Source organism: Coenobita brevimanus, chromosome 23 (assembly GCF_032717465.1).
Source record: "Coenobita brevimanus isolate Jiangsu-jjx chromosome 23, ASM3271746v2, whole genome shotgun sequence".
Classification (NCBI taxonomy): domain Eukaryota; kingdom Metazoa; phylum Arthropoda; class Malacostraca; order Decapoda; family Coenobitidae; genus Coenobita; species Coenobita brevimanus.
In genome coordinates, this window is record NC_136976.1 from 2,217,501 (window position 1) to 2,240,000 (window position 22,500).

Sequence of the window (22,500 nt, forward strand, 5' to 3'; positions counted from 1 at the left end):
GCTGCTTGAAAAGGTGGCGGCGCTCACCATCCACTCGCTCGATGTAGTGCTGCTCTTGGGTGTCTGCCTTTTCCTCTCCTCCATCCTTCTTTCCTTCCATCCTCTTCTGTCTTTCTTTCCTTCATTCTTTCCTTGTCCTTCTGCCTACGGGTCACTTTACACTCCCTCTTCTGTCTTTCTTTCCTTCATTCTTTCCTCATCCTTCTGCCTGTGTGTGACTCTACACTGAGTGACAAGCCAAATGGTTTCCTGTACACCAGGAAACCGTTTATAACGCTGGGTGGTAACCATATAACCAAATTTGGGCACCTGGTGGTTTAGTGGGTAATTACGGCGCCCCAGTCGGATTGAGCCGGTGAAGGTTTATATCCAAGGGGTGGTTGGGGTTGACTGCTCACGTAATGCCACTCAGGGATGGGTGAGGCTGGTCACTCTCATCTTAAATGTCAGGACCAACTTACCTAGCCCCGGGCTCCTACTATCCTCATGAGGCAACGTAGGATGGATGGATGGATGGAAAACGAAAGATAGTGTGAAAATTAAAGATAGTGTGAACATTAGAGATAGTGTGAACATTAAAGATAGCGTGAACATTAAAGATAGCGTGAACATTAAAGATAGTGTGAACATTAAAGATAGTGTGAACATTAAAGATAGTGTGAAAATTAAAGATAGTGTGAACATTAAAGATAGCGTGAACATTAAAGATAGTGTGAACATTAAAGATAGTGTGAACATTAAAGATAGTGTGAAAATTAAAGATAGTGTGAACATTAAAGATAGTGAGAAAATTAAAGATAGTGTGAACATTAAAGATAGAAAATTAAAGATAGTGTGAACATTAAAGATAGTGTGAACATTAAAGATAGTGTGAAAATTAAAGATAGTGTGAACATTAAAGATAGTGAGAAAATTAAAGATAGTGTGAAAATTAAAGATAGTGTGAAAATTAAAGATAGTGTGAACATTAAAGATAGTGTGAACATTAAAGATAGTGTGAACATTAAAGATAGTGTGAACATTAAAGATAGTGTGAACATTAAAGATAGTGTGAACATTAAAGATAGCGTGAACATTAAAGATAGTGAAAGTCAGTCTGGCTCAGTGCAGTTGAATCATTGGCATTGGATTTCCCTGTTAATGTATTTGTACAATTTCTTACTGACTCATGCCTCTCTCTCTCTCTCTCTCTCTCTCTCTCTCTCTCTCTCTCTCTCTCTCTCTCTCTCTCTCTCACACACACACACACACACACACACACACACACGCTGAAGCGTAGCGTTCATATCATCGATAAAAGGTTTTTCGCCTTTGCAGGAGAGAGAGAGAGAGATCGTGTGTGTGTGTGTGTGTGTGTGTGTGTGTGTGTGTGTGAGAGAGAGAGAGAGAGAGAGAGAGAGAGAGAGAGAGCATAAAAAACGGTTTACTATGAAAGTGTAAGTAGTTCCGGAAAGGCGATTAGGTAGGTAGGTAGGAAAGCAGGTATTTAAAGGGGTAGAAGGGCAAGTAAGTAGGAAGGTAGGTAGGATGGTGAGCAGGTAGGTAGGATAGGGGAATGTAAGTAGGAAAGTAGAGTAGGCAGGATAGGGAAACGTAAGTAGGTAGGTAAATATGTAAGTAGGTAGGATAGGGGAATGTAAGTATGTAGATTTGTATGTAGGTAGGTAAGCAGCATGCAAGTAGGTAAGTGGGTAGATTTGTATGTAGGTAGGTAGGCTAGGGGAATGTAAGTAGGTCGGTAGGTAGGATAAAGGAATGTATCAGTGAAGAGAAAGGTAAGAATGTAAGTAGGTAGAGAGAGGGCAATGTAAGGTAGGTAGGTTGATGCGTTGGTAGGTGAGACAAATGTAGGTGGGTGGGTAAGTAGTTGAAATTGAGGAATAAGTAGGTAGGTAGGTAGCATTGGAGGGTACTGAGAGAGAGAGAGAGAGAGAGAGAGAGAGAGAGAGAGAGAGAGAGAGAGAATCTATATAGGCAAAATTAGTCACTATTTATATAGAGCGTAATATAATAAATCAGTGTTGTTTAATAGTTGATAAATGGATAACTGATAATGTTAAGAGTGGCGAGATGTGGAAAAGTTTTTGAATTTGCGTGAATTAGATGGATATATTAACTTACCTGTCGTCATTTTCATTCATTTATTGTTTAGATTATTTTCCATTCGTTTTTAGGCCTAGCACTGTGTGGAAATTTTACCACTGAAGTCCCAAGAAGAAAGTATATGAGTGTTAAAAGTTGGTGCAAAAGCGAAAAATAAGTCTTGCATAGTTAGCCATAAATATCCGTTTTCCTCAGCGGCCATGAAAGAAAGAAAGCATGACTTATGGCAAACTTAAGTAAAGTCAAGATGCGTTTATGGGCCGTCTGTGTTGATAGTGATGTTTTAATTACGGTGGTATCTTATATATTTTTCCCTCTGCTAGATAGATGGATAGGTGGCTAGACGGATGGAGTTAGATGGATGAATTTGAATAGGTGGATGGAAGCACTGAATGTGTTTTTATTTAGGCAGACAGCGAACGATTTTACTCAGCAGAGAATTATGTCATTTCCATATAATATCGACTATTTCATGATCACTTGTAATTAATTAAAGTTGCCAGACGATTTTATTCAGCTACTAAAGGCATAAAGAGTACAGTTATCTTTATAAACGATTTTTACGTAATGGAAAACTGTTGCTATCGTTGAGTTCGTTAATTTGATCGATTTTCTTTTCTTTTTTCAAGTACCTACCTGTAAGAAGGATAACACTATGGCTCCGCTTCTCCTCCATTGCACTTATTCGTGACTAGCATCATTTTCTAGTGTTATATTAATTTTCAACGTAATTTTCGTCCTTTTGCAGCTCACAGGGGGATTAATACAAGACACTGAAATGGCTCTGCTTTCTCTCCATAGCACTTCTTCATGACTAGCTTAATTTAGTGTTTATCTATCTATCCGTATCTATCATTTTTTTAAATCTATCAGTGGCAATTTGTAAGCAGTAAAACCCCAGGCACATTTCGTTAAGATTACGTAACCGATAAGGAGCAGTGTACCGTAAGGGTGGCGCGATGGAGATCACGGTCGGTCATTTTTTCGTAATTCACCTTTTGACCCCCTAAAGGAGCGTGGGTAGGGATTTTGGTAACCGGGGAGGTAACGAGTGCTAATTGCTGTGACCTCTGAATTGACCTGTTGCTGGGGTATGCACTCTGGGAGGTAAAATTGAGATTAAATTAACCTTTATTTTTTGTTTATTTTTTACTTTACCTTGCCTACTTGATCTGTACGGGGTCAGTTCCTTAACTAATTGGGCTTTTTTAATCCCAGGAAGAAGGAACCTAAGGCCAGAAACCCGTATGATTGTTCCTTCCACGAAAAATAAATAAATGAATAAAATAACAGAGAGCCAAATTCAAGATCCGTTCATTTCGAGATGCCTGGACACACTGCGTTTGAAAGACTGGAGGGAGACAGTTCCAGAGTTGACCTGTTGCATACGTGAAGGACTGGGAGTAACGGTTAAATCATGCATTAGAGAGTTGGACAGAAAAGGGATGAAATACAGACAGAGGGAGACAGTTCCAGAGTTGACCTGTTGCATACATGAAGGACTGGGAGTAACGGTTGACTCATGCATTAGAGAGTTGGACAGAAAAGGGATGAAATACAGACAGAGGGAGACAGTTCCAGAGTTGATCTGTTGCTAGACTGGTACTATGCACATGTAATTAACCTGACCTCTGATTACACCTGTTTCAGAGATGGAAAGGTGAAATTACTTAATAACCGTCATTAACTAAATTAACCTGTCAGATTTGCGAGGTCGTAACTATTTAAATAATTTGGAATTCTGTTACAATATATTTCCTGACCCGTATTGTATCGCCAGTTAAGGAAGCTCCCTAACACTTTTTCCTTAGTGATTTATTTTGCTTATTACGCCTTACTAGTGATTTATTTTGCTTATTACACCGTATTAGTGATTTATTTTGCTTATTACACCGTATTAGTGATTTATTTTGCTTATTACACCGTATTAGTGATTTGTTTTGCTTATTACACCGTATTAGTGATTTATTTTGCTTATTACACCTTATTAGTGATTTATTTTGCTTATTACACCTTATTAGTGATTTATTTTGCTTATTACACCTTATTAGTGATTTATTTTGCTTATTACACGTTACTAGTGATTTATTTTGCGTATTACACCTTATTAGTGATTTATTTTGCTTATTACACCTTATTAGTGATTTATTTTGATTATTACTCGTTACTAGTGATTTATTATGCGTAATACACCTTATTAGTGATTTATTTTGCTTATTACACCTTATTACCCTATTCTGTGTTACATCCTACCAATATCGCCATACTCTGCATAAATAACGTACAAAAGGATATTAACCACCCATATCCAGAAATAAATCGCTGAGGAAAAGGTGTTAGGGAGCTTTCTTACCCGAGGAGAATACAGTCGCTTCCCTGTCGTATATAACTTAGATATATATATATTTTTTTATAGGAAGGAGAGAGAGAGAGAGAGAGAGAGAGAGAGAGAGAGAGAGAGAATGGCTTATGTAAAGATAAAAAGGAATGACGTGTATGGTGAGTAATTATTTAACTACGTGTGTGTGTGTGTGCGTGTGCGTGTGTGTGTGTGTGTGTGTGTGTGTGTGTGTGTGTGTGTGTGTGTGTACTGATAAAAAAACAATCACTGTCATCCTATATCTTGAAGTAAACACGAGAGAGCCTGGGAAGATATATTATTTATTTATCTCTAACATTATTATTATTATTATTATTATTATTATTATTATTATTGTTATTGTTGTTGTTTACATATTGGCATATTTTTCAATCTTGAGGTTCTAGTGATGTGTGTGTGTGTGTGTGTGTGTGTGTGTGTGTGCAGGTCTGTCTCTCTGTCGCCCGTGTGTGTGTGTGTGTGTGTGTGTGTGTGTGTGTGTGTGTGCAGGTCTGTCTCTCTGTCGCCCGTGTGTGTGTGTGTGTGTGTGTGTGTGTGTGTGTGTGTGTGTGCAGGTCTGTCTCCCGTGTGTGTGTGTGTGTGTGTGTGTGTGTGTGTGTGTGTGTGTGCTCAGGTGTCAGCAGACCACCTCATAATGTCCAGTCACCATCTCACATCTCAACATCTAATTACTTAATAGCTCACCTTTGCACCTTACCTGTCTATCTGTCTGAAGGGCGAAAGGTCATTCTATTTCTATGCAGGTGGCGATAAGAGTTAACCACGTGTTCCCTGCGTGACGTAATTACCCATGAGCTTGCATTATAATTCTTTTTTTCTCTCTCTCTGTCTATCTATCTGTCTATATAATTTGTGTGTTCTTACCTAATTGTATCTTTACAGGAATGAGTCAAGCTCGTACTGTCCCGTGTCTTAAACCATTTTTATCGTACATATCCTTAAATTTGTGAATTGTTTTGGCACACACTATTCCGTTAGGTGGTGCATTCCACTGATCAATTGCCCTATTTGGGAAACTGAATTTCCTTACGTCTTTATCGCCTCTCTTCTTATGCAGTTTTTTGCAGTGTCCTCTTGCTGATGCTTCTCCATAGGTTAAGTAATCATTTATGTCTATTTTCTCCTTCCCTGATATGCATTTATATAGCATAATCATGTCTCCTCTTTTCCTTCTCTCCTGGAGTGTTGGTAGATTCAGTTTTTCTAGTCTTTCTTCGCAGCACAGACCCTTAAGCTTGGTACTCATCTTGCAGCTGCCCTTTGTTCTTTTTCAATCTTATCTATGTGTTTTTTGAGATGAGGATTCCGGACTACTGACGCATACTCCAGGGTTGGTCTGATGAATGATGTTATTATCTTTCTTAGCATGTCTTCATATATGTATGTGAATGTTATTCTTATATTTGCAAAGCAGTGTATACATGTTCCGTACCTTCTTACTGATGTGGTCTGCCAGAGATAGTTTGTTATTGATAATCACACCTAGGTCCTTCTACCTTTCTGATGTGTGTAGGGTTGATCTTCCAAGCTTATAATCCTAATCTGGTCTTTTTCACTTTTACCAAACTTAATTACATGACACTTGTCCACATTCAATTCCATTTGCCATTTATTGCTCCATTCATGAAGCTTATTTAATTCTTCTCGTAGCTCTCTGCAAGAATCTGTTAGCAATTTTCCTTTGTATTTTGCTAAGCCGACTCCGTACCTTCTTTACTAACTGCACAGTTGTTGACTTTATACACGGGTTTTATCCGCCCCTGTGTAGAGTACAACTATCATGTGTGGGGAGGCTCCCCACATACAGCTCTTCTCAATAGGGTAGAGTCAAAGTCTTTTCGTCTAATCAACTCTCCTCTTACTGGCTCCCTTCAACCTGTATCTTCGCCGCACTGTTGCCTCTTTATCTCTTCTCACACTAACTTCAATGGTCACTGCTTCTCTGAACTGTCTGCTTGCATCCCACCATCTCTACGACAGGTGCCTAGTACCAGTCTAGCAACAAACTCTCATCCCTTTTCTGTCCAGCTCTCTAATTCAAGAGTTAACCGTTACTCTCAGTCCTTCATTTATGCAACAGGTCAACTCTGGAACTGTCTCCCTCTGTTTCCTACATCCTACGATCTCCAGTCTTTCAAACGCAGTGTGTCCAGGCATCTCGAAATGAACGGATCTTGAATTTGGCTTTTTTTTTTTTTTTAAGGAACGGTTTGCGGGCTCCTGGCGTATGATTCTTTCTTTCTTACATTAAAAAAATCAGCAAATTTAGATAGCATCCATTTCGTGTTAGTGTCTATATTATTTATATACACTAAAACATGTCTATATTATTTATATACACTAAAACATGATTGGTGCCAGCACTGAGCCCTGTGGAACTTCGCTGGTCACTTCTCTCCATGATGAGTAATTTCCCCTTAGTACTGTTCTCATTTCTCTTTTTATGAGAAAATCTTGCATCCAACAATACAGTTTGCCTCGGATTCCTCCTTGATGGTGCAGTTTCCATAAAAGTCTTTGGTGCGGTACTCTATCAAATGCTTTCTTGAAATCTAAATACTGTCCACTCATCCTTCTCTTTTTTGTAATGTTTCTGTAACTGTCATAGCTTAATAGATTAGTGTGTGTGTGTGTGTGTGTGTGTGTGTGTGTGTGTGTGTGTGTTGAGAACCCCCTGGTAGCAATGAAAGGTATATTATTTTAATCCCTCCATCCTGCCATTTCTCCTAAACCAGCGTAAAGAGATGGGTATTAGCAAGATGATACCGTATCCGTAATCAGTTTCGTAACCTGCAAACTGTTTATTATAAGATACAGGTAACATGCAGCACAACGTAGGAAGAAAATGGAAGTAAGCGCTAGTAAACAGACAGCTGGGAGTCTCCTAAATCCATGGTATTGTGTTAAAATAGCCAATTCATGTTACTTAACCCATTTCACGCGTGCAGTTTTTCCGTGTTTGTTTATCCGTGTTCATAATTTATCTGGCCTTTTGTGACTATTGACCCTCAAGGTGTCTAGGAAGAGTAGTTGTATTCAAGACGAAGCGAAAAAAGAAAAAGAAAAAATAATATTCATGGTCACCACCCCCGGGCTCAAAAGTGCTCTACCTTGACACACCTTTTGGATATCGCTCCGTGGCGTATAATTGGCACTCTGAGGGGGGATTTTGGTTGCTAAGGTTATTTTTGTCGGTGTTCGTAATTTTCGGTGTTCGTACGCGCCACACAGACATAGCAAAGGCGGGAGAAAATGTTTGATTATTCACGATAGACGGGGGTGGTAGACAGTGGTGGTACCTAGCAACTTTCACTTCCCGTCCGTGTTTAGTCAGAACAAAAATAGTACGTTTCTTTGTGAATAACCTGCCTGAGAGTTATTCATCCTTTGCATTTTTTACACGTCCATAGCATATACGGACAGCGCGAAGGAGTACATGATCATAAATGGTTGCTAGAAGCCGGTAAGGAGGGCAGACAAAATCGCCATCTGGCAATTCACTCCCGCCAGCCCCTCCCACCAAAATACCATTCACTAGATCAATACTATTGGAACGTTAAATTTCCCCGTATATACGCTCTCCTGGGTGACTCTGGCGTAGTTAGAAAATAGAGGGTAATATCCAAGGAAATTCGGTGATAGGAGAATTGAGCAGGAGGGATATTAAAGGTAAAGGAAGGGATAGTTTAAATTTTAGAAGACCGTAATGGCGGCCCAGCGGAAGGAGAAAAGAACATCGTCTGCTGCTGAGGGTTTTGTCAGCGGCGATACACGGTGAGGGACGGACCGGCGTCGAGCGCTCCGCCAAATATCCAAATCCTCCACCCTTTGACCCGCCCATCCTCCCTCTGTCTGTTTTTATAAGTGTATCGCAGTTGACCAGAAAGCGAAATTTAAAAACAGCCGCCACCATGGAGTCCGTGACGATGCCTAACTACTCGTACGTGTTCAAATTCGAGGAGGACTTTGACACGTTGGAGAAGAGACGATGGATGAAGGACAATTGGATGATGTGTTTTTATTATATCGGCGCCTACATGATCGTCATATACTGCGGACAGCTCTATATGCAGACCAGACCCCGGTTCGAGCTGAGGATTCTGCTGTTTATGTGGAATGTGTTTCTCGCCCTCTTCTCCATATGGGGTGCCACACGAAGCGCCCCCGAACTCCTGTATGTGCTAAATAAATTCGGCTTCAGGTACTCCGTCTGCATACCTGGCCCCAGGTGAGTGCTGTGTAGTGGGTAGTACATGTAATTCGAGTAGTACAGCGTTACAGTTGGTACAGAGGCTTGGTACGGATGCGAGGGGTTGTACAGGCGGATTCAAGAACCGGCACATGGGTAGTACATGACTGTAATTGTGTAACATGTTTTGGAGTAGGATGTAATTTTAGTACATGCAGAAGAATGATAAGGATATTACTAGGAGTGCCAACTACAGAATCATGCAGTTTGTACATTTATTTGTACTTGGTTACAAATTATTGATTAATAGGATCAGCCAAATTATTACATTTACCCGTACATGTAGTGGGTAGTACATGTAATAGAAGTGATCGGTACAGATATTAGCCTGTGAAGAATAATATAGCCTAAATTTGAGTTACCGGCTCATGTAATAGGTTGTACTTGTAATTTTAATACAGATTGAATGATGGCTACTAGGATGTGCTAATTCAATGTGCTGGTACATGTAATGGCAGTGGAGTACAGTACGGGTGGGCTGTAGGAGATATAATTGAGTACATGCAGTGGGATTTTGTAATATGAAGTACAGGGTGGATAGTACATGCCTTTTATTAGATGTACAAAAATGTGAAGATGTGCCACTCAAGGATGCACAAATAGTGTACATGTAATAGGATTTATAGTAATTGTAATGCATATAGTTAGTACATTAGATTTCAGTGCCAGATATGAAGTATGAATGTAATAAGTTGAACAGTACATGTAACGGAAATATCGCAATCGTACACGAGCCGGATGCGAGTCATGGGTTATCTGATAGTGACATACCATGAAAATGTACATGTAATGGTTGTGCCAAGTGTACATGTAATAAAATGTTAATGGCTTACATGTTTGGGGTACTAATGGTGTACAAGTAGTGAATCCAGGAGTACATGTAATGTAGTGTACATGTAAGTAATGTGCTGATGGTGTAGTGAATGCAGGAGTACATGTAATGAATTTAGTGTACGTGAATGGATGTACTAAGGGTGTAGTGAATGCAGGCGTACATGTAATGGGTGTAGTGTACGTGTAATGGATGTACTGAGGGAGTATTGAATGCAGGAGTACATGTAATGGAGGTAATGTACATGTAATGGATGTGCTGATGGGGTAATGAATGTGTTAATGTACAGGTGTAATGAATACAGGTGTACGTGGATGTTCTAGTGTGCATCTGATGAATGTACTGTAAATGTCTAATGCAAGAGTACATGTAATGATTATGGTGTACATGTAATTGTGTAGTAGTGTACAGGAATCGTTGTAAATAATGTACAGTACTGTGGTAAATATTGTACCTGTAACCAATTTTCTTCATTGCACTTTCAACAAATGTACTGAATTGAACATGGAGTGGATGTGCTGGTGTGATGTAATGAAACAAGATGTGCTCAGTGTACATGCAACGAGGAATGTGCTAGTGTAACATGTGCTAAGTAGTACACATTATATACAAAGGTGAAAGAGTTTGTACAATAACCTGCTTAAATAGCGTATACAGATGATGGAAATTAGCCAGACTACACTCCTTTCACAGACACCTGGCCATATTTACCATCTCTTTTGAGTGCTGAGTTGTAACACTAGATTAACATTAGAATATGGTACTAGTCACGAAGAAGTGCCGTGGAAAGGGTGTAGAGCCGTAGCATTGTCTGTTTCCTGCCACTGAGCTGCGGGAAATAGCAGAAGGACGAAAAATCTGGGCCAGGTTAGGTGAAAGAACCAGATATTTAATATAGTAATCCGGCATATAAATTCATTACATATACCAACAAATACTATGGCACTGTAACTGGTATTATGTAGGTGGTATTTACAATTATTATTATTATTATTATTATTATGTACTGGTAACGACAAACTGGCCATGATACGTGCTACAGATTTGTTTGAAATAATTACACAGATTCTCATTAAAAATCCAGAAATTGTGCACGTAATGGGATGTAACAATGTACTCTACGTATTGACAAGGGGGTGAAAAGGTGGAGGACCGGAGGAGAGGGAGACTGAGATGTAAAGGATAATAATTTTAAGTACGTGAGGATGGGACTTGAAGTGGAATGGTTCAGATGCTTTAAATAAATGTTATGATTTAGAAGGGCACTCAGCAACAGTTTAGAGTGTGTGTGTCTGTGTGTGTTATAGTACATGTGCGTTTGTGGGTGTCTCACGTAAGTGTGAGTCACGGTACATGTGAGTTTGCGTAAAAGATGAGCGTCTTGCAAATATGTTTGTGTAAGAGAAAGTGAATTATAGTGCACATGCGTTTACGTAAGTGTGTGTGTGTGTGTGTGTGTGTAGTTTGGTTAGCTTAGATTCGCAACATTGCTTGATTTAAATTTGGCCAGGTTAAAGGTACCTGTGTTTGATTTGATTAGTGGTATGCTGTTATTATTATTATTATTATTATTATTATTGTTATTATTATTTAGCATAGTTTTAGCTAGATTAAAGTATATTGTCCAGTTAGATTAGGCTATGTTAGTTTGGATTGGTAGTGCTAGTAAATGGCTAGACGTCTGGTGTGGAATATTGATCTAATCCTTCTGTAGGGTTGCTAGGACGGCTAGGCTAGGATATTCTGACTAGTAGGGGCTAGGTTAGAAGTGCATGAAGGTAGAATAGGCTATGTTAAATTTATACTCAGAATATTCACTTTAATTGGGCATGAAATTGTCGCTGCATCTTGAACGCTTGGCAGTAAGAGACTGACACTAGAATATGGTGCTAGACACGAAGAAGTGCTATGGAAAGGATGTGGAACTGTACTGTACTATTCGGCCACTGAGCAGCGGGAAGTACTGTAGATACAAAAGGAAATCCCCCCCCCCATTTTTTATTCAGGGAAGAAGGAACCAAAGGCTTGCAAATTATTCCCTCCAAGAAAAAAATGAACACGTCAATGAAGTATACCGTTAAATACCTCTTAGAGGACTACGTGGATTTTGGGAGGGGCTACGTAAAGGCTAGAGTGAGGCTACTGCAACTTCTGGCATGTGATATTGATCCGCAGAGCTAGGCTACTCTAGACCAGTGCTAGAGGTTGCTAGGAGGGGCCATGCTAGTAGTAGTAATAGTAGCAGCAACAGTAATAGTAGCAGCAACAGTAGTAGTAGTAGCAGCAACAGTAGTAGTAGTAGCAGCAACAGTAGTAGTAGTAGCAGTAGCAGTAGTAGTAGAAATAGTTTGGGCACGAAAATCTACCATATCACCTTAAAATAGATGACGTCTTTGTATTGCCTTATTGTCTGAACCGTGTCTCTCTTGAAAATTATAGTGTGGTTGCGTAAATTCCATGATTCTTAGCGTCAACGAATCTCCATGGTTACTAGTCCAATCCACCCCTCAGTCAGACTACACCTGGCCATGAACTGAGCTGAGAAACCATCCATATAATTATACTCTTGCCACCTCCAGACGATTTTCGGAGCATTATCCATTCAGTCTCTTTTTACTTTTTATTCCATATCTCCAGACTTTTCCTAACTGAAGGGAGGGTTAGATCTATCCTTCATTAACCCCTTTAGTACGAGTGATGAGTATGAAGTCCCTTGGCAAGATTTTAGTGGAAAAAGTTAAATGGAAAAATATCTGGATTGGGGCTACTTTGAGGCTAGAGGCTACCAGAGACACTTGTTGGGCTATTGATCCACGGGGCTCCTCCAGGCCAGCGTGTTAGGTTGCTAGGAGAGGCGGTGCTAGGAATGGATGGGCTAGGACAAGGCTAGTTGGTTTGTGCAGGACTAGGAGTGGGGGAATTAAGAAACATACATAAACATACACGTACAAATACACAAATTCATATACATACGCAAATACACATACAAACACGTACATACACATACATATGCATAAATACATACATAAGCACATACATATACATTCAGATACATAAACACGAGAGAGAGAGAGAGACAGAGAGAGAGAGAGAGAATGGAACACCCCCGTCTGTACTAACCCCCAATTGTAGGAAATTACTGTTGCATAAAAAATACATAAATACACAATTTCCACGACTGAGCGGTACAAATACCAACTCTCTCTCTCTCTCTCTCTCTCTCTCTCTCTCTCTCTCCACTGTAACCGGGATTTTCGCCTTTTTGCAGTCTGTTTACCGTAGCTCTGGCAGAAAAAGAATACTACGGCTCTGCATCCTTTCCATAGCACTTCTTCGTGACGAGCACCATATTCTAGTTGATCTATTATTACATTTCGAATATAAAGATGCGAGAGATGGTAAATTATCGCCCAAGCTCAGTTGATGGCCAGGTGTCGTTGGATTGGATAGTGAATTTGAATAGTAACCAAGGAGACACCTCATGACTAAGGCTCAACGATTTCCATGTATTTATAAAGATGGAAAGATTACAATTTTTCTTTCAGCTTAGTTGATGGCAAAGTGTAGTCATATGAGAGGGTGGATTTGACTAGTAACCAAGGAGATTCAGACCTCATAACTAAGGGTCATCGATTCCATGCAATTTTCAAGATGGAGACATGGCAGTTTTTCCCCCCGTGAGCCGAATTGTTGGCCAAATGTCAGATTGGAAGCTGGATTTGACTAGTAACCAAGGAGACTTAGCTACTACGTCTTTCAGTGCTGCATCCCGCCAGTTTAAAGTCAACATCCTAGCTTTGGTTTTGAATTAGCGTTTGTTTAAATATAGGGCGGATTCAAGTAAGTTTTTTTTTTTTTTTTTATACTAGTAACGCCTCTTCCTTACCGATTTATTTTCGATTCTGCTCCGGTACTATATTCTTGTGTTACGCAATCTACGTCGGTATTGAAAAGACATAAACCAGGGGATGTTAATGAATAGTTCGAAAAATAAATCGCTAAGGAAGAGGTGTTACGGAGCTTCTCAACCCTTTCACTACAGTAACTTTTATTGCGTTCTTCCTGCTTCTAGACTTTACTGGCCGTAGTAAAGAGGTCGTGTACGGAAGGTGAATAGAAATGATGTCCCAAATTAGGCCTTTCAGAAGCAATCTCTCTCTCTCTCTCTCTCTCTCTCTCTCTCTCTCTCTGGAAATTGGATAAAAACAGTCCCCAGTAATTCTTTGGTAGTATGTTTTTCAGATTGTCGTACTGAAGGTATTAATCTATAGCCAGACGCCATTATCCCGTAAGGAGTGGCCGTTTGTCTTTGAGTTAGGTGTGTTACGGGACGGGGCACTAACCCTTCGCCAATTGTTGACACGTAGGGAACACGTATGGGTTGTTTATATGGCTATTCCACAGCTTTGTAAATGGTTTCATGGCTTACAGGAAACCATTAGGCTTGTAAATGGTTTCATGACTTACAGGAAACCATTAGGCTTGTCACTCAGTGTAAAGGAAAGAAGGGTAATAAAGAGTGACAGGAAAGATGGGAGAAATAGGAAGAGGGCAGCTAAAAAAGGGATAAAGGTGATGGAAGAAGTAGGCAGCACTACATAGAGTGAGTGGATGATGGTGAGAAGTAGGAAGAGAGGAGGGCAGATATAAAAAGGTGAAGGAAGTAGTAGGCGGCACTACATCAAGTGAGTGGATGATAGTCGTCACCACCTACCACCTAAGGATTAATCTCGTGTTTTATAACCGGGCAACCAAAGGGCTATGTTACTATTCCATTGTAGTTGATAAGCGACCTGTATGTGATGCGCTGATAAGAGCTGCACCTTTGATAGCGTGGCGTGATAGGCCATGGGAGTTGATATCGAATGTTTCTCTCTCTCTCTCTCATGCTGATAAGGGCTTCACCATCTTTCTTTCACAATGGGGCGATCAGTCATGTGAGCTGCCATCAAATGTTTACTCCTAACCACATCATTCGAGTCTGTTTTCATCTGGTGGAACTGGGTTAGATTAAAAACTTACTATATTATTATTATTATTATTTTACAGGACTGGTATGTATGAAATTCACATGAGTTGCTATCAGTTGTCTTCCTTAGTCAGTTCAACTATAGACTCCATTTTATGGGATTGGGTTCCTCAGACTCTGTTTTTATTTATTTTTCATTTACGGGACTGGGTTACTAACAAATACTAAATCAGGCTTGAATGGAACACAGATTGCCCTCAAATGTTTACTCTTAATCACGCGACTATTGCAGACTTTTCATTCGAGAGGTTTGAGCCACAGATTAAATAATTCTGCAAGGCGTGGCTGCGTGAAATTTGATCGAGTAGGAATGAGTTGTCAGTTTATAATGCTTCAATCAACCCAGCGTAAAACTGCCATCCCTCCATCTTCGTTGAGGCTTATTCAGCAAGGTCACGAGTCGCAGGTGTACGCAAGATGGTCCCAGCATAAACACTAGACTCTGTAGCTGTTTCTTCTATTGATAAAACAGAACTCTTTGCTCACACTCTCCTTCAGTTCCACCTTACATGATTCCGGTGCTGTTCCTCCATCACGTCCCCCCTCTGACTTCCTGACGTAATTTCTTCAGTTGATATTTTCTGCAGGCTAGGGTGTGGCAGCGATAGTAGCAAATTTTATATACCTGTCTGCATACCTAGGCTGCTTCCCGCAAAGAAAGGGAGGTAGCCGAGACAGGACGACACACACCCAATTTACACGCACACACACAGTCGTATCTTAGCCCCAAGGAGAGACGGGACGGAGCTTACCGGTACCGTAGTAAGTGATGCAGGATAGACGACGATGGTAACTGCCTGAGCCGTCCCATCACCACGAGAGCTGAAATAAACCGTGTGGAGATACCGGAAATAAATCCGTAGAAAGCGAGGCTGGTTCTGGAAAAAATATCAGTCCCGTATTTTATTTTCATTAGTTATTTATTATTCGTTATAGTTTTAGTTATATTTTGTTACTCCTGACTTTTTTGTGTCAGGTTTGAAGAATCTCAAAGAATGATGACTACGCTTCCGTAAAAAAAAAAAAAAGAAAAAATTAAATGTGGAGATAACGGTAATAGTGACAAAAAAAAAAAAAGTACAGTATCGGTACGAGGAAGATTTAATATCAAAGAAGTATAATGCCACAAAACGACATTCACCAACAGATATAAAAAAAAAATGCAAAGACAAAATAAGTGGCGAATGACGAAAAAGTGGAGGCAAGTGTCAGTGCAGGAAGCTATCGTATGGAGCTTGGAAATAAAAAAGAAAATCCATCACCTCCGAAACGTATACATGTGAAACTTGCTATACTGAGAGAGAGGGAGGGAGAAATGAAAATCCCGCCCAAGACCCACTGAGCACTGCCTCTCCCAGCACGGCAGCTATCCGGGGCGGGGCGCAAAATCTCGACCCTGCCCCGAATGAGAGAGAGGGGGAGAGAGACTATTAAATTCAGAATCTTCCGTGGTCGTGTTTCATTTGAATTTTGTTCGTGCTTTGACCGTTAAATTTAAATACGGAAGCGGTTGTTTGGCAGAATGCGTTAACGTTCGGCGATTTAAACTGTGTGTGTACCGGTAGTAGTCTATTTTCAGAGTTCATAGATTGATGTTTATTGTAGTAGTAGTAGTAATAATAATAATAATAATAGTTGGTGGTGGTGGTGTTACTTCCGTGTGAGTTTCAGGTAGTGTATGTCTTCGAATATTTTTTTTTTTTTTTTTTTCTCCAGGAAGTGTGTGTGTGCCTTCGGGCGTGTGTATGATTTTTTTTTCCTGTGCACATTTGTAACAAGGGAAAAAAAGTGAGTGGTATGCCTAGAAGTGTGCATATTTGGTAGTGTGTGTGTGTGTGTGTGCGTTCAGGTTGTGTTTATGAAGAATTGCTTTTTTGTGTGCACGTAAGAAAGAAAAAGAAAGTTGTACGCCAAGAAAAACCGTGTGTGTGTGTGTGTGTGTGTGTGTGTGTGTGTGTGTGTGTGTGTGTGAATCAGGAAGAATGAAAAGCCTATAAAAACTGGTAGGCCTAGAAAAACTTGGCCAGGAATCTCCTTTACTCTAGGCCACTCTGGATACCGTTATTTTGAATTATCCTGCTTGCCTCTCCCGTTACGGCGGGCACGCAACATGCTTTAACGTTTTACCTCGGCTGATTTATGCTGTTAGTCTTCCATCCGAGGGGACTGGATCACTTCATATTAAATGCAAGGTGGTGCTGGCATAAAATCTGAATCCTAAGTTACAAGGTAGGGTTGAGTCTCCTTGGTTACTAGTCAAATCAGCCAGTCTTACTACACTTGGCCATCAGTTGAGGTAAAGGGATTGTGGATCTGTCGGGTTAAGAGAAAAGCACTATAACTCCCTGCTAGGCAAAAAAATAATAATAATAATGAAAAACGGAGAAAATTGACAGCTGGCGAAACGCATTGAGAATCGTACTATTACTAACGCATGTTTCAAATGGTTCGACTTTTTCCCGTATGTATTCGTCAGACCCTGGGAAGATGCGTATTTTTGTATCTCCAAATGATTTTTATTCAGTTTAAGAACGGTTGCTTATTCTCGTCGATCATGTAAGCTCCCTAACCCCTTTCCCATGGCGATTCATTTTTCTTATACCTTGTCCTGTTACATAATTCCTTCCGATGATGGTATAATCTGCATAATAACATACAAAAATTTATTAACCAGCTATATCTAGAAATAAATCGCTAAGGAAGAGTTGTTAGGGATTACTTAACCGACGGGAATTCGTATATAAGATTATCGCTTGTATTCTAGAAGGTTAAGGAAGCTCCATAACAACTCTTCCTTACCGATTTATTTTTGGACACGGCTGGGTAATATAGTTTTATGCGTTATTGATGTAGAATGTGGTGATACCGAGATGATTTAAGTAACACAAGACAGTAAGGTGTAATAAACAAAATAAATCGCTTAGGAAGAGGTGTTAGGGAGCTTCCTTGAATGATTTAAGTAACAAGACAAGGTGTAATAAGCCCAATAAATCACTTTGGAAAAGGTGTTAGGGAGCTTCCTTATCCTACAAGATTACGAGCTTCCCTCTTGTTTAAAAATTCCGTCCTAAACTAAATCATATAGAGACAGCAAAACGAAAATAAAATGACAAACTGGATTATCATTGGTGCAAACTAAGTCCAGTCATGCTGTAGAACTCGTGCAAATTTTTATATGTTTACGACAAATTTGGAGAAGTAATGTGAATATATGTTCAAATAGAAACGGCAGTGAAGACGTGGGATTACCAAGCAGAAGTATCTCAGCCGTGTGTGTGTGTGTGTGTGTGTGTGTGAGAGAGAGAGAGAGGGAGGGAGGGAGGTATGTAAGAGTTACAATTAATTCATTCCGGTGTCCTTGCTGCAGAAATGGATCTCGTTGTATGCTAACTTAACCACCATATTTTGAATTTATTTTTTGCATGATAAACAAGAAACATTTACCGTACTTTCCTTGTCACTTCTACGGGGAAAAAAAAGTTGCGACACTATTGATAGTTTGTTAATCATGGCTCTTGCACAAATTTACGTGTAAGTTGTATTTTCTGGACAATACATATGGATAGATAAAACAGCAATACGTATCGATAGAGCAGTACCAGCCTAGGAGTGATAGTGAGAATCAGTATGCCAGTAGGCTATAGAGTAAAAGTATGTTTTGAGGATAGCCAAATACGACTGATGTAAAAGTGAAAATAGTAGGTTACGTAAAGGCAAGAGATTTGTATTCTAGTAGCGAAACATGACTAGCATATAGATTGTAAGAAAAACTGTCTAACATTTCAAAACAGGAAAGAAAAACATTCTGACCGGATAGAGGATAAAGTCATGCTGGTAAGAATAACGCTAACATGATGAGATGTTTAAAAAATATGTAAACAAAAATGGAGTTACGTATCTGGCGACGTTTGGCATCTGCGTGTATTGTTGCTGGTTTTATCTCCGTCCTTCATATATAACTTTCCCGCCGTTTTCTTGTATCTTGGAAATTATAAGATATGGTGGTTTTAGGGCAGTTTTTATTCATGGGAAGTGGCTGGGGGGAGCGAGAAAATCCACGGGGGAATGAAAACTTATGGGAGATTTTTCCCCCCCGCGATAATTGGCAACTCTTAAGTGACGCAATGACGGTCGCTTAGCTCCCAACCCCGATCTGTTACGTAACGCATGACGCCTTCTTTGATGCCACATTATCCTCAAATCTATTGCGTTTTTTCAAGTTCCGGGTACATTTGAAGGTGAATTGCAGCTCTAAAATGGCCAAATTGCCGCTAACATGAAGGGGGTGTGGGGCTGACAAAGAGAAGTCGAAGATGTTTAGTGACAAAAAGTTTCAATATCGTATGCATTGTGCAGTGGAGGGATGCATTCTCAAGTACAGTATGTTGTTGCTGTGGGTGGGTTTACTTGGATTTTGTTGACTTGCTGTTGCTTGTAGCCTTACCGCAATTTTGTATTTTTGAATGTTGGGAAATGAGTGGTTTACGAAAGCGGCGAGTTTGGTGCGAAAGTTGCAAACGCTAATATTCGTGTGGGTTACCTGGAATTTAACTTATTGCTGTGTGTGTGTACCTGGAATTTAACTTTTATAGCTGCCATGAGCCATATCCTCTATTTCAGGCTGTGACGGCTTTACGGAGGGGGCATGTTGAGCAAAAATCTTTCAACGTGTCCAGGAAATTTTCATAGCCCGAGATATTGCTACTTATTTACTTTTGTTTATTTTTTTAATAGGCCCTGTATTCTTATCGATTAAGGAAGCTCCCTAACACCTTTTCCTAGGCGATTTATTTTACTTATTACACCTTACTGCCCAATTATTACGCAAATCCTTCCAACATTGCCATACTCTGCATGAACAACGTACCAGAGTTCCTTAGCCAGCCATATCCAAAGTAAGTCGCTAAGGAAGAGGTGCTAGGGAGCTTCCGTACCCGACAAGATTATGGGCCTAGGAAACGGGCTCTTGTCCTCTAAGGAAGCTCCCAATCACCTTCCTAAGCGACTTATTTTGCTTATTACACCTTGCTGTCCTCGTCTGTGTTTAGGTAATTATCACCATATTCTGCGTGTATAACATATATAACGTACAAAACGATATTAGCCAGCAGTATTAAAATAAATCGCTGAGGAAGAGGTGTTAGGGAACTTCCTTACCCGACGAGACTAAGGGACTTGGAGCTGGACAGATTGGATACTGCCATCAGTAGAGAACTACAAATTTTAGCCATCATTATTATATATAGAAATTCCCTAGTAGTGTAAAAATCGTTAGGAGAGCAAGATTTAAAAAGGGGGAGGGGACTGCCGCACGATTCAGTGGTTTAAATTTGTATGGACTGCCGTAACGTAACCTTGAACTGTATGTCCAAAAGGGGAAATAAGGGATGATACCAGTACCGTTACGTAAAGTTTAACTCATGCAATATACTGTAGTTTTTGACGTTGCGTAGATGTACGGTATTTATATTGTGAATTTTGCGTTGACAGAAATGGCGGGAATTTTGGAGGGCCGTATTCTGGTCGATTTATACATAGTACTTTTATATACTTTTATTTTGGAAGTAAAAATAGGTATAAGCTACATAAATAGCCTAAAATGCGAACAAAATAAATTGAGGGGTGCTAGGGAGCCTTCTACGACTAATACGGGCTAGGGTGTGTTTACATGATGCCAGATTCAAATTACATAGCAACTGAACGTGGTAGTATGTGCTTGCTTTATCGAGAAAATAACCTCTAATTTTACTAATTTAATTTACTTGTTCGATTTGCAAGGATTTAAAGTTTTTGTGGGTTAGTAAAGGAGTGGAGGTAGGAATATTAGTTGTTTTTTTGCGTGTAGGGTGAGTGGCATCTTTTACCGGAAAACCCCACTCTTAAATAGCCTCCCCCCCCCCTCTCTCTCTCTCTCTCTCTCTCTCAGTATTTGCCAGGGAGAGAGTGCATGAGGAATTAATGTACTAAGTCGCCTTGGAGAGAGAGAGAGAGAGAGAATGATAAAGTGAAGGTAGATTTCCTTCACTTGCACATTTGCAGGCTCGCTTACTTCCTTGGTTTTTGTAATATTTTTTTACTCGGCGTGTGTGTATGTCTCTCTCTCTCTCTCTCTCTCTCTCTCTCTCTGATGTCATCATTGTATTAGGAATTCCCATGTCTCCTAGGCATGCGCTTCTCTCCTTCCCTCCTTACCTGCCTGCGTATCTTCTCTCCTTCCTCCATCCCTCCATTTCCTCCCACTTCTCTGTTTTCCCTTTTCCTCTGCTGTTCCCTCCTTGTCTTCATTTATCGCACCCCTTGCTCTCCCCTGCATCGTTTTTCGTTAATATTTCAGTCCCTCCCATTATTCTCTTCCATTTCATTCCTCCCTCCATTCATCCTTCCCCTCCCTTCCTCCCTCCATTCATCCTTCCCCTCCCTTCCTCCCTCCATTCATCCTTCCCCTCCCTTCCTCCCTCCATTCATCCTTCCCCTCCCTTCCCTTCCTTCATTTGTTCACTCAAACCAGCCTCCATAATTTTAGTTCTCTCCTTCCCCCATTTCTGACGCATTATTCTTCCTATTTCCCAGACTAAATTTTTTTTTTCTCTCTCTCTCTCAGGGAAGGAGCCCTCGTAATTTTATACATGCAGTCAACCTTTGCCGGAAATAAATAATTGTTTACAAGCTCAGTGGCTAGCCAATACCCTGGCCCCAGACTCTTGTTAAACGCCTAATATGATTCGTATGATCCTATTGCATTATTATTAGTCCGATTTATTATTATTATTTCTAGTATTAGTGTTTTTGTTAATTCAGTGGCGGGATGTATCTTGCTTGGTATTTATTTATTTTTATTTTAGATTTCAAAAGTACGTTCCACGAGTCTCCCCAAGTCTGAGAGAAAAAATAGTACTGAGCAGGTATTTTATTGGCTAACTTGTACGTCGAGAGGTCTGATCATCGTTAAAAAAAAGTAAGAAAAAGATTGCATCAGATACCTCATGTTCCCTTCAATTTTTGTGCTCCTCGTGTTGGATATCGGTGAAGTTGCACATGACTCAGTGGAGAGTGGCATGATCTCGCGCCATGGCTGTCTCCCCCTTACCATTGGTCGGTTGGGCTGTGACGTAATCGTGTGTTTGAACCAGGGCGCGGACTTTCAAACATACAATCATTTTCCCGTCGTAACCTTTTCTTTCTTTCCTTTTTTTTTTGTAGACATGGGAAATTTCACTTCCATTCTTGGGAAATAACAGCTTTCCCCGTGATTTTTTTATACTTGACATGAAAATTGTCTACTTTCCCTGTCATGCAAAAAACAGATCGGAGTTACGAGAGGGAGTTTGATTGTATACGTCGCTCGTAGGTACAGAGGCAAGCTGATGACGTCACTGGAAACATCGGCCATTGGTGAATAATGTATGACGTCACGGTTCCAATATTGTAGTAGTAGGTTACTTTTTATTCCGGTTATTATTATTATTATTATTATTATTATTATTTTCTTGCCATAATCAGTTTTTTTTTCAGCGTAAGGGAGCCTCGATGTTGATAAAATAATGATGACGTCACGGACAAACATGGCGGCGGCGCGTTGATAAGAGACTGATAAAGGCGGGAAATGGGTGACAGGTTCAAGCACTGATTATTTCACCTCTTATGCAAGCAGAGAGTAAAAGGGCAGTGTCTAAAAGCTATCAGTGTTATCAGATAAGAGAATAAACGTATCTTTTGACATGATTGTGTGGTTGAGTGTGCTTATATTTACATTTGAAGAGAATGACGTGTGGACTAAGCCTGTGGAGAGGATGTAGAGACTAACTAGCAGAGTATGAATCAGGTGGAGACCGAGGATGAGATGGAGGAATAGAGGTACTGTATATGTGAGTTGGGAGGGCAGTGAAATGACGCACAGGGCGACATGG

General features: G+C 40.2%; 1 protein-coding gene across 1 annotated transcript in view; it reads left to right on the plus strand.

The window, feature by feature from the left end:
- Positions 1-8,392: 8,392 nt before the first annotated feature.
- Positions 8,393-22,500, plus strand: part of Baldspot (elongation of very long chain fatty acids protein baldspot) — a 24,299-nt gene continuing 10,191 nt past the window's right edge. Inside the window, exon 1 of the mRNA XM_080267106.1 lies at positions 8,393-8,711. Coding sequence (XP_080123232.1) covers positions 8,395-8,711 — 317 coding nt within the window. The 5' untranslated portion in view covers positions 8,393-8,394. The remainder of the gene's footprint in view (positions 8,712-22,500) is intronic.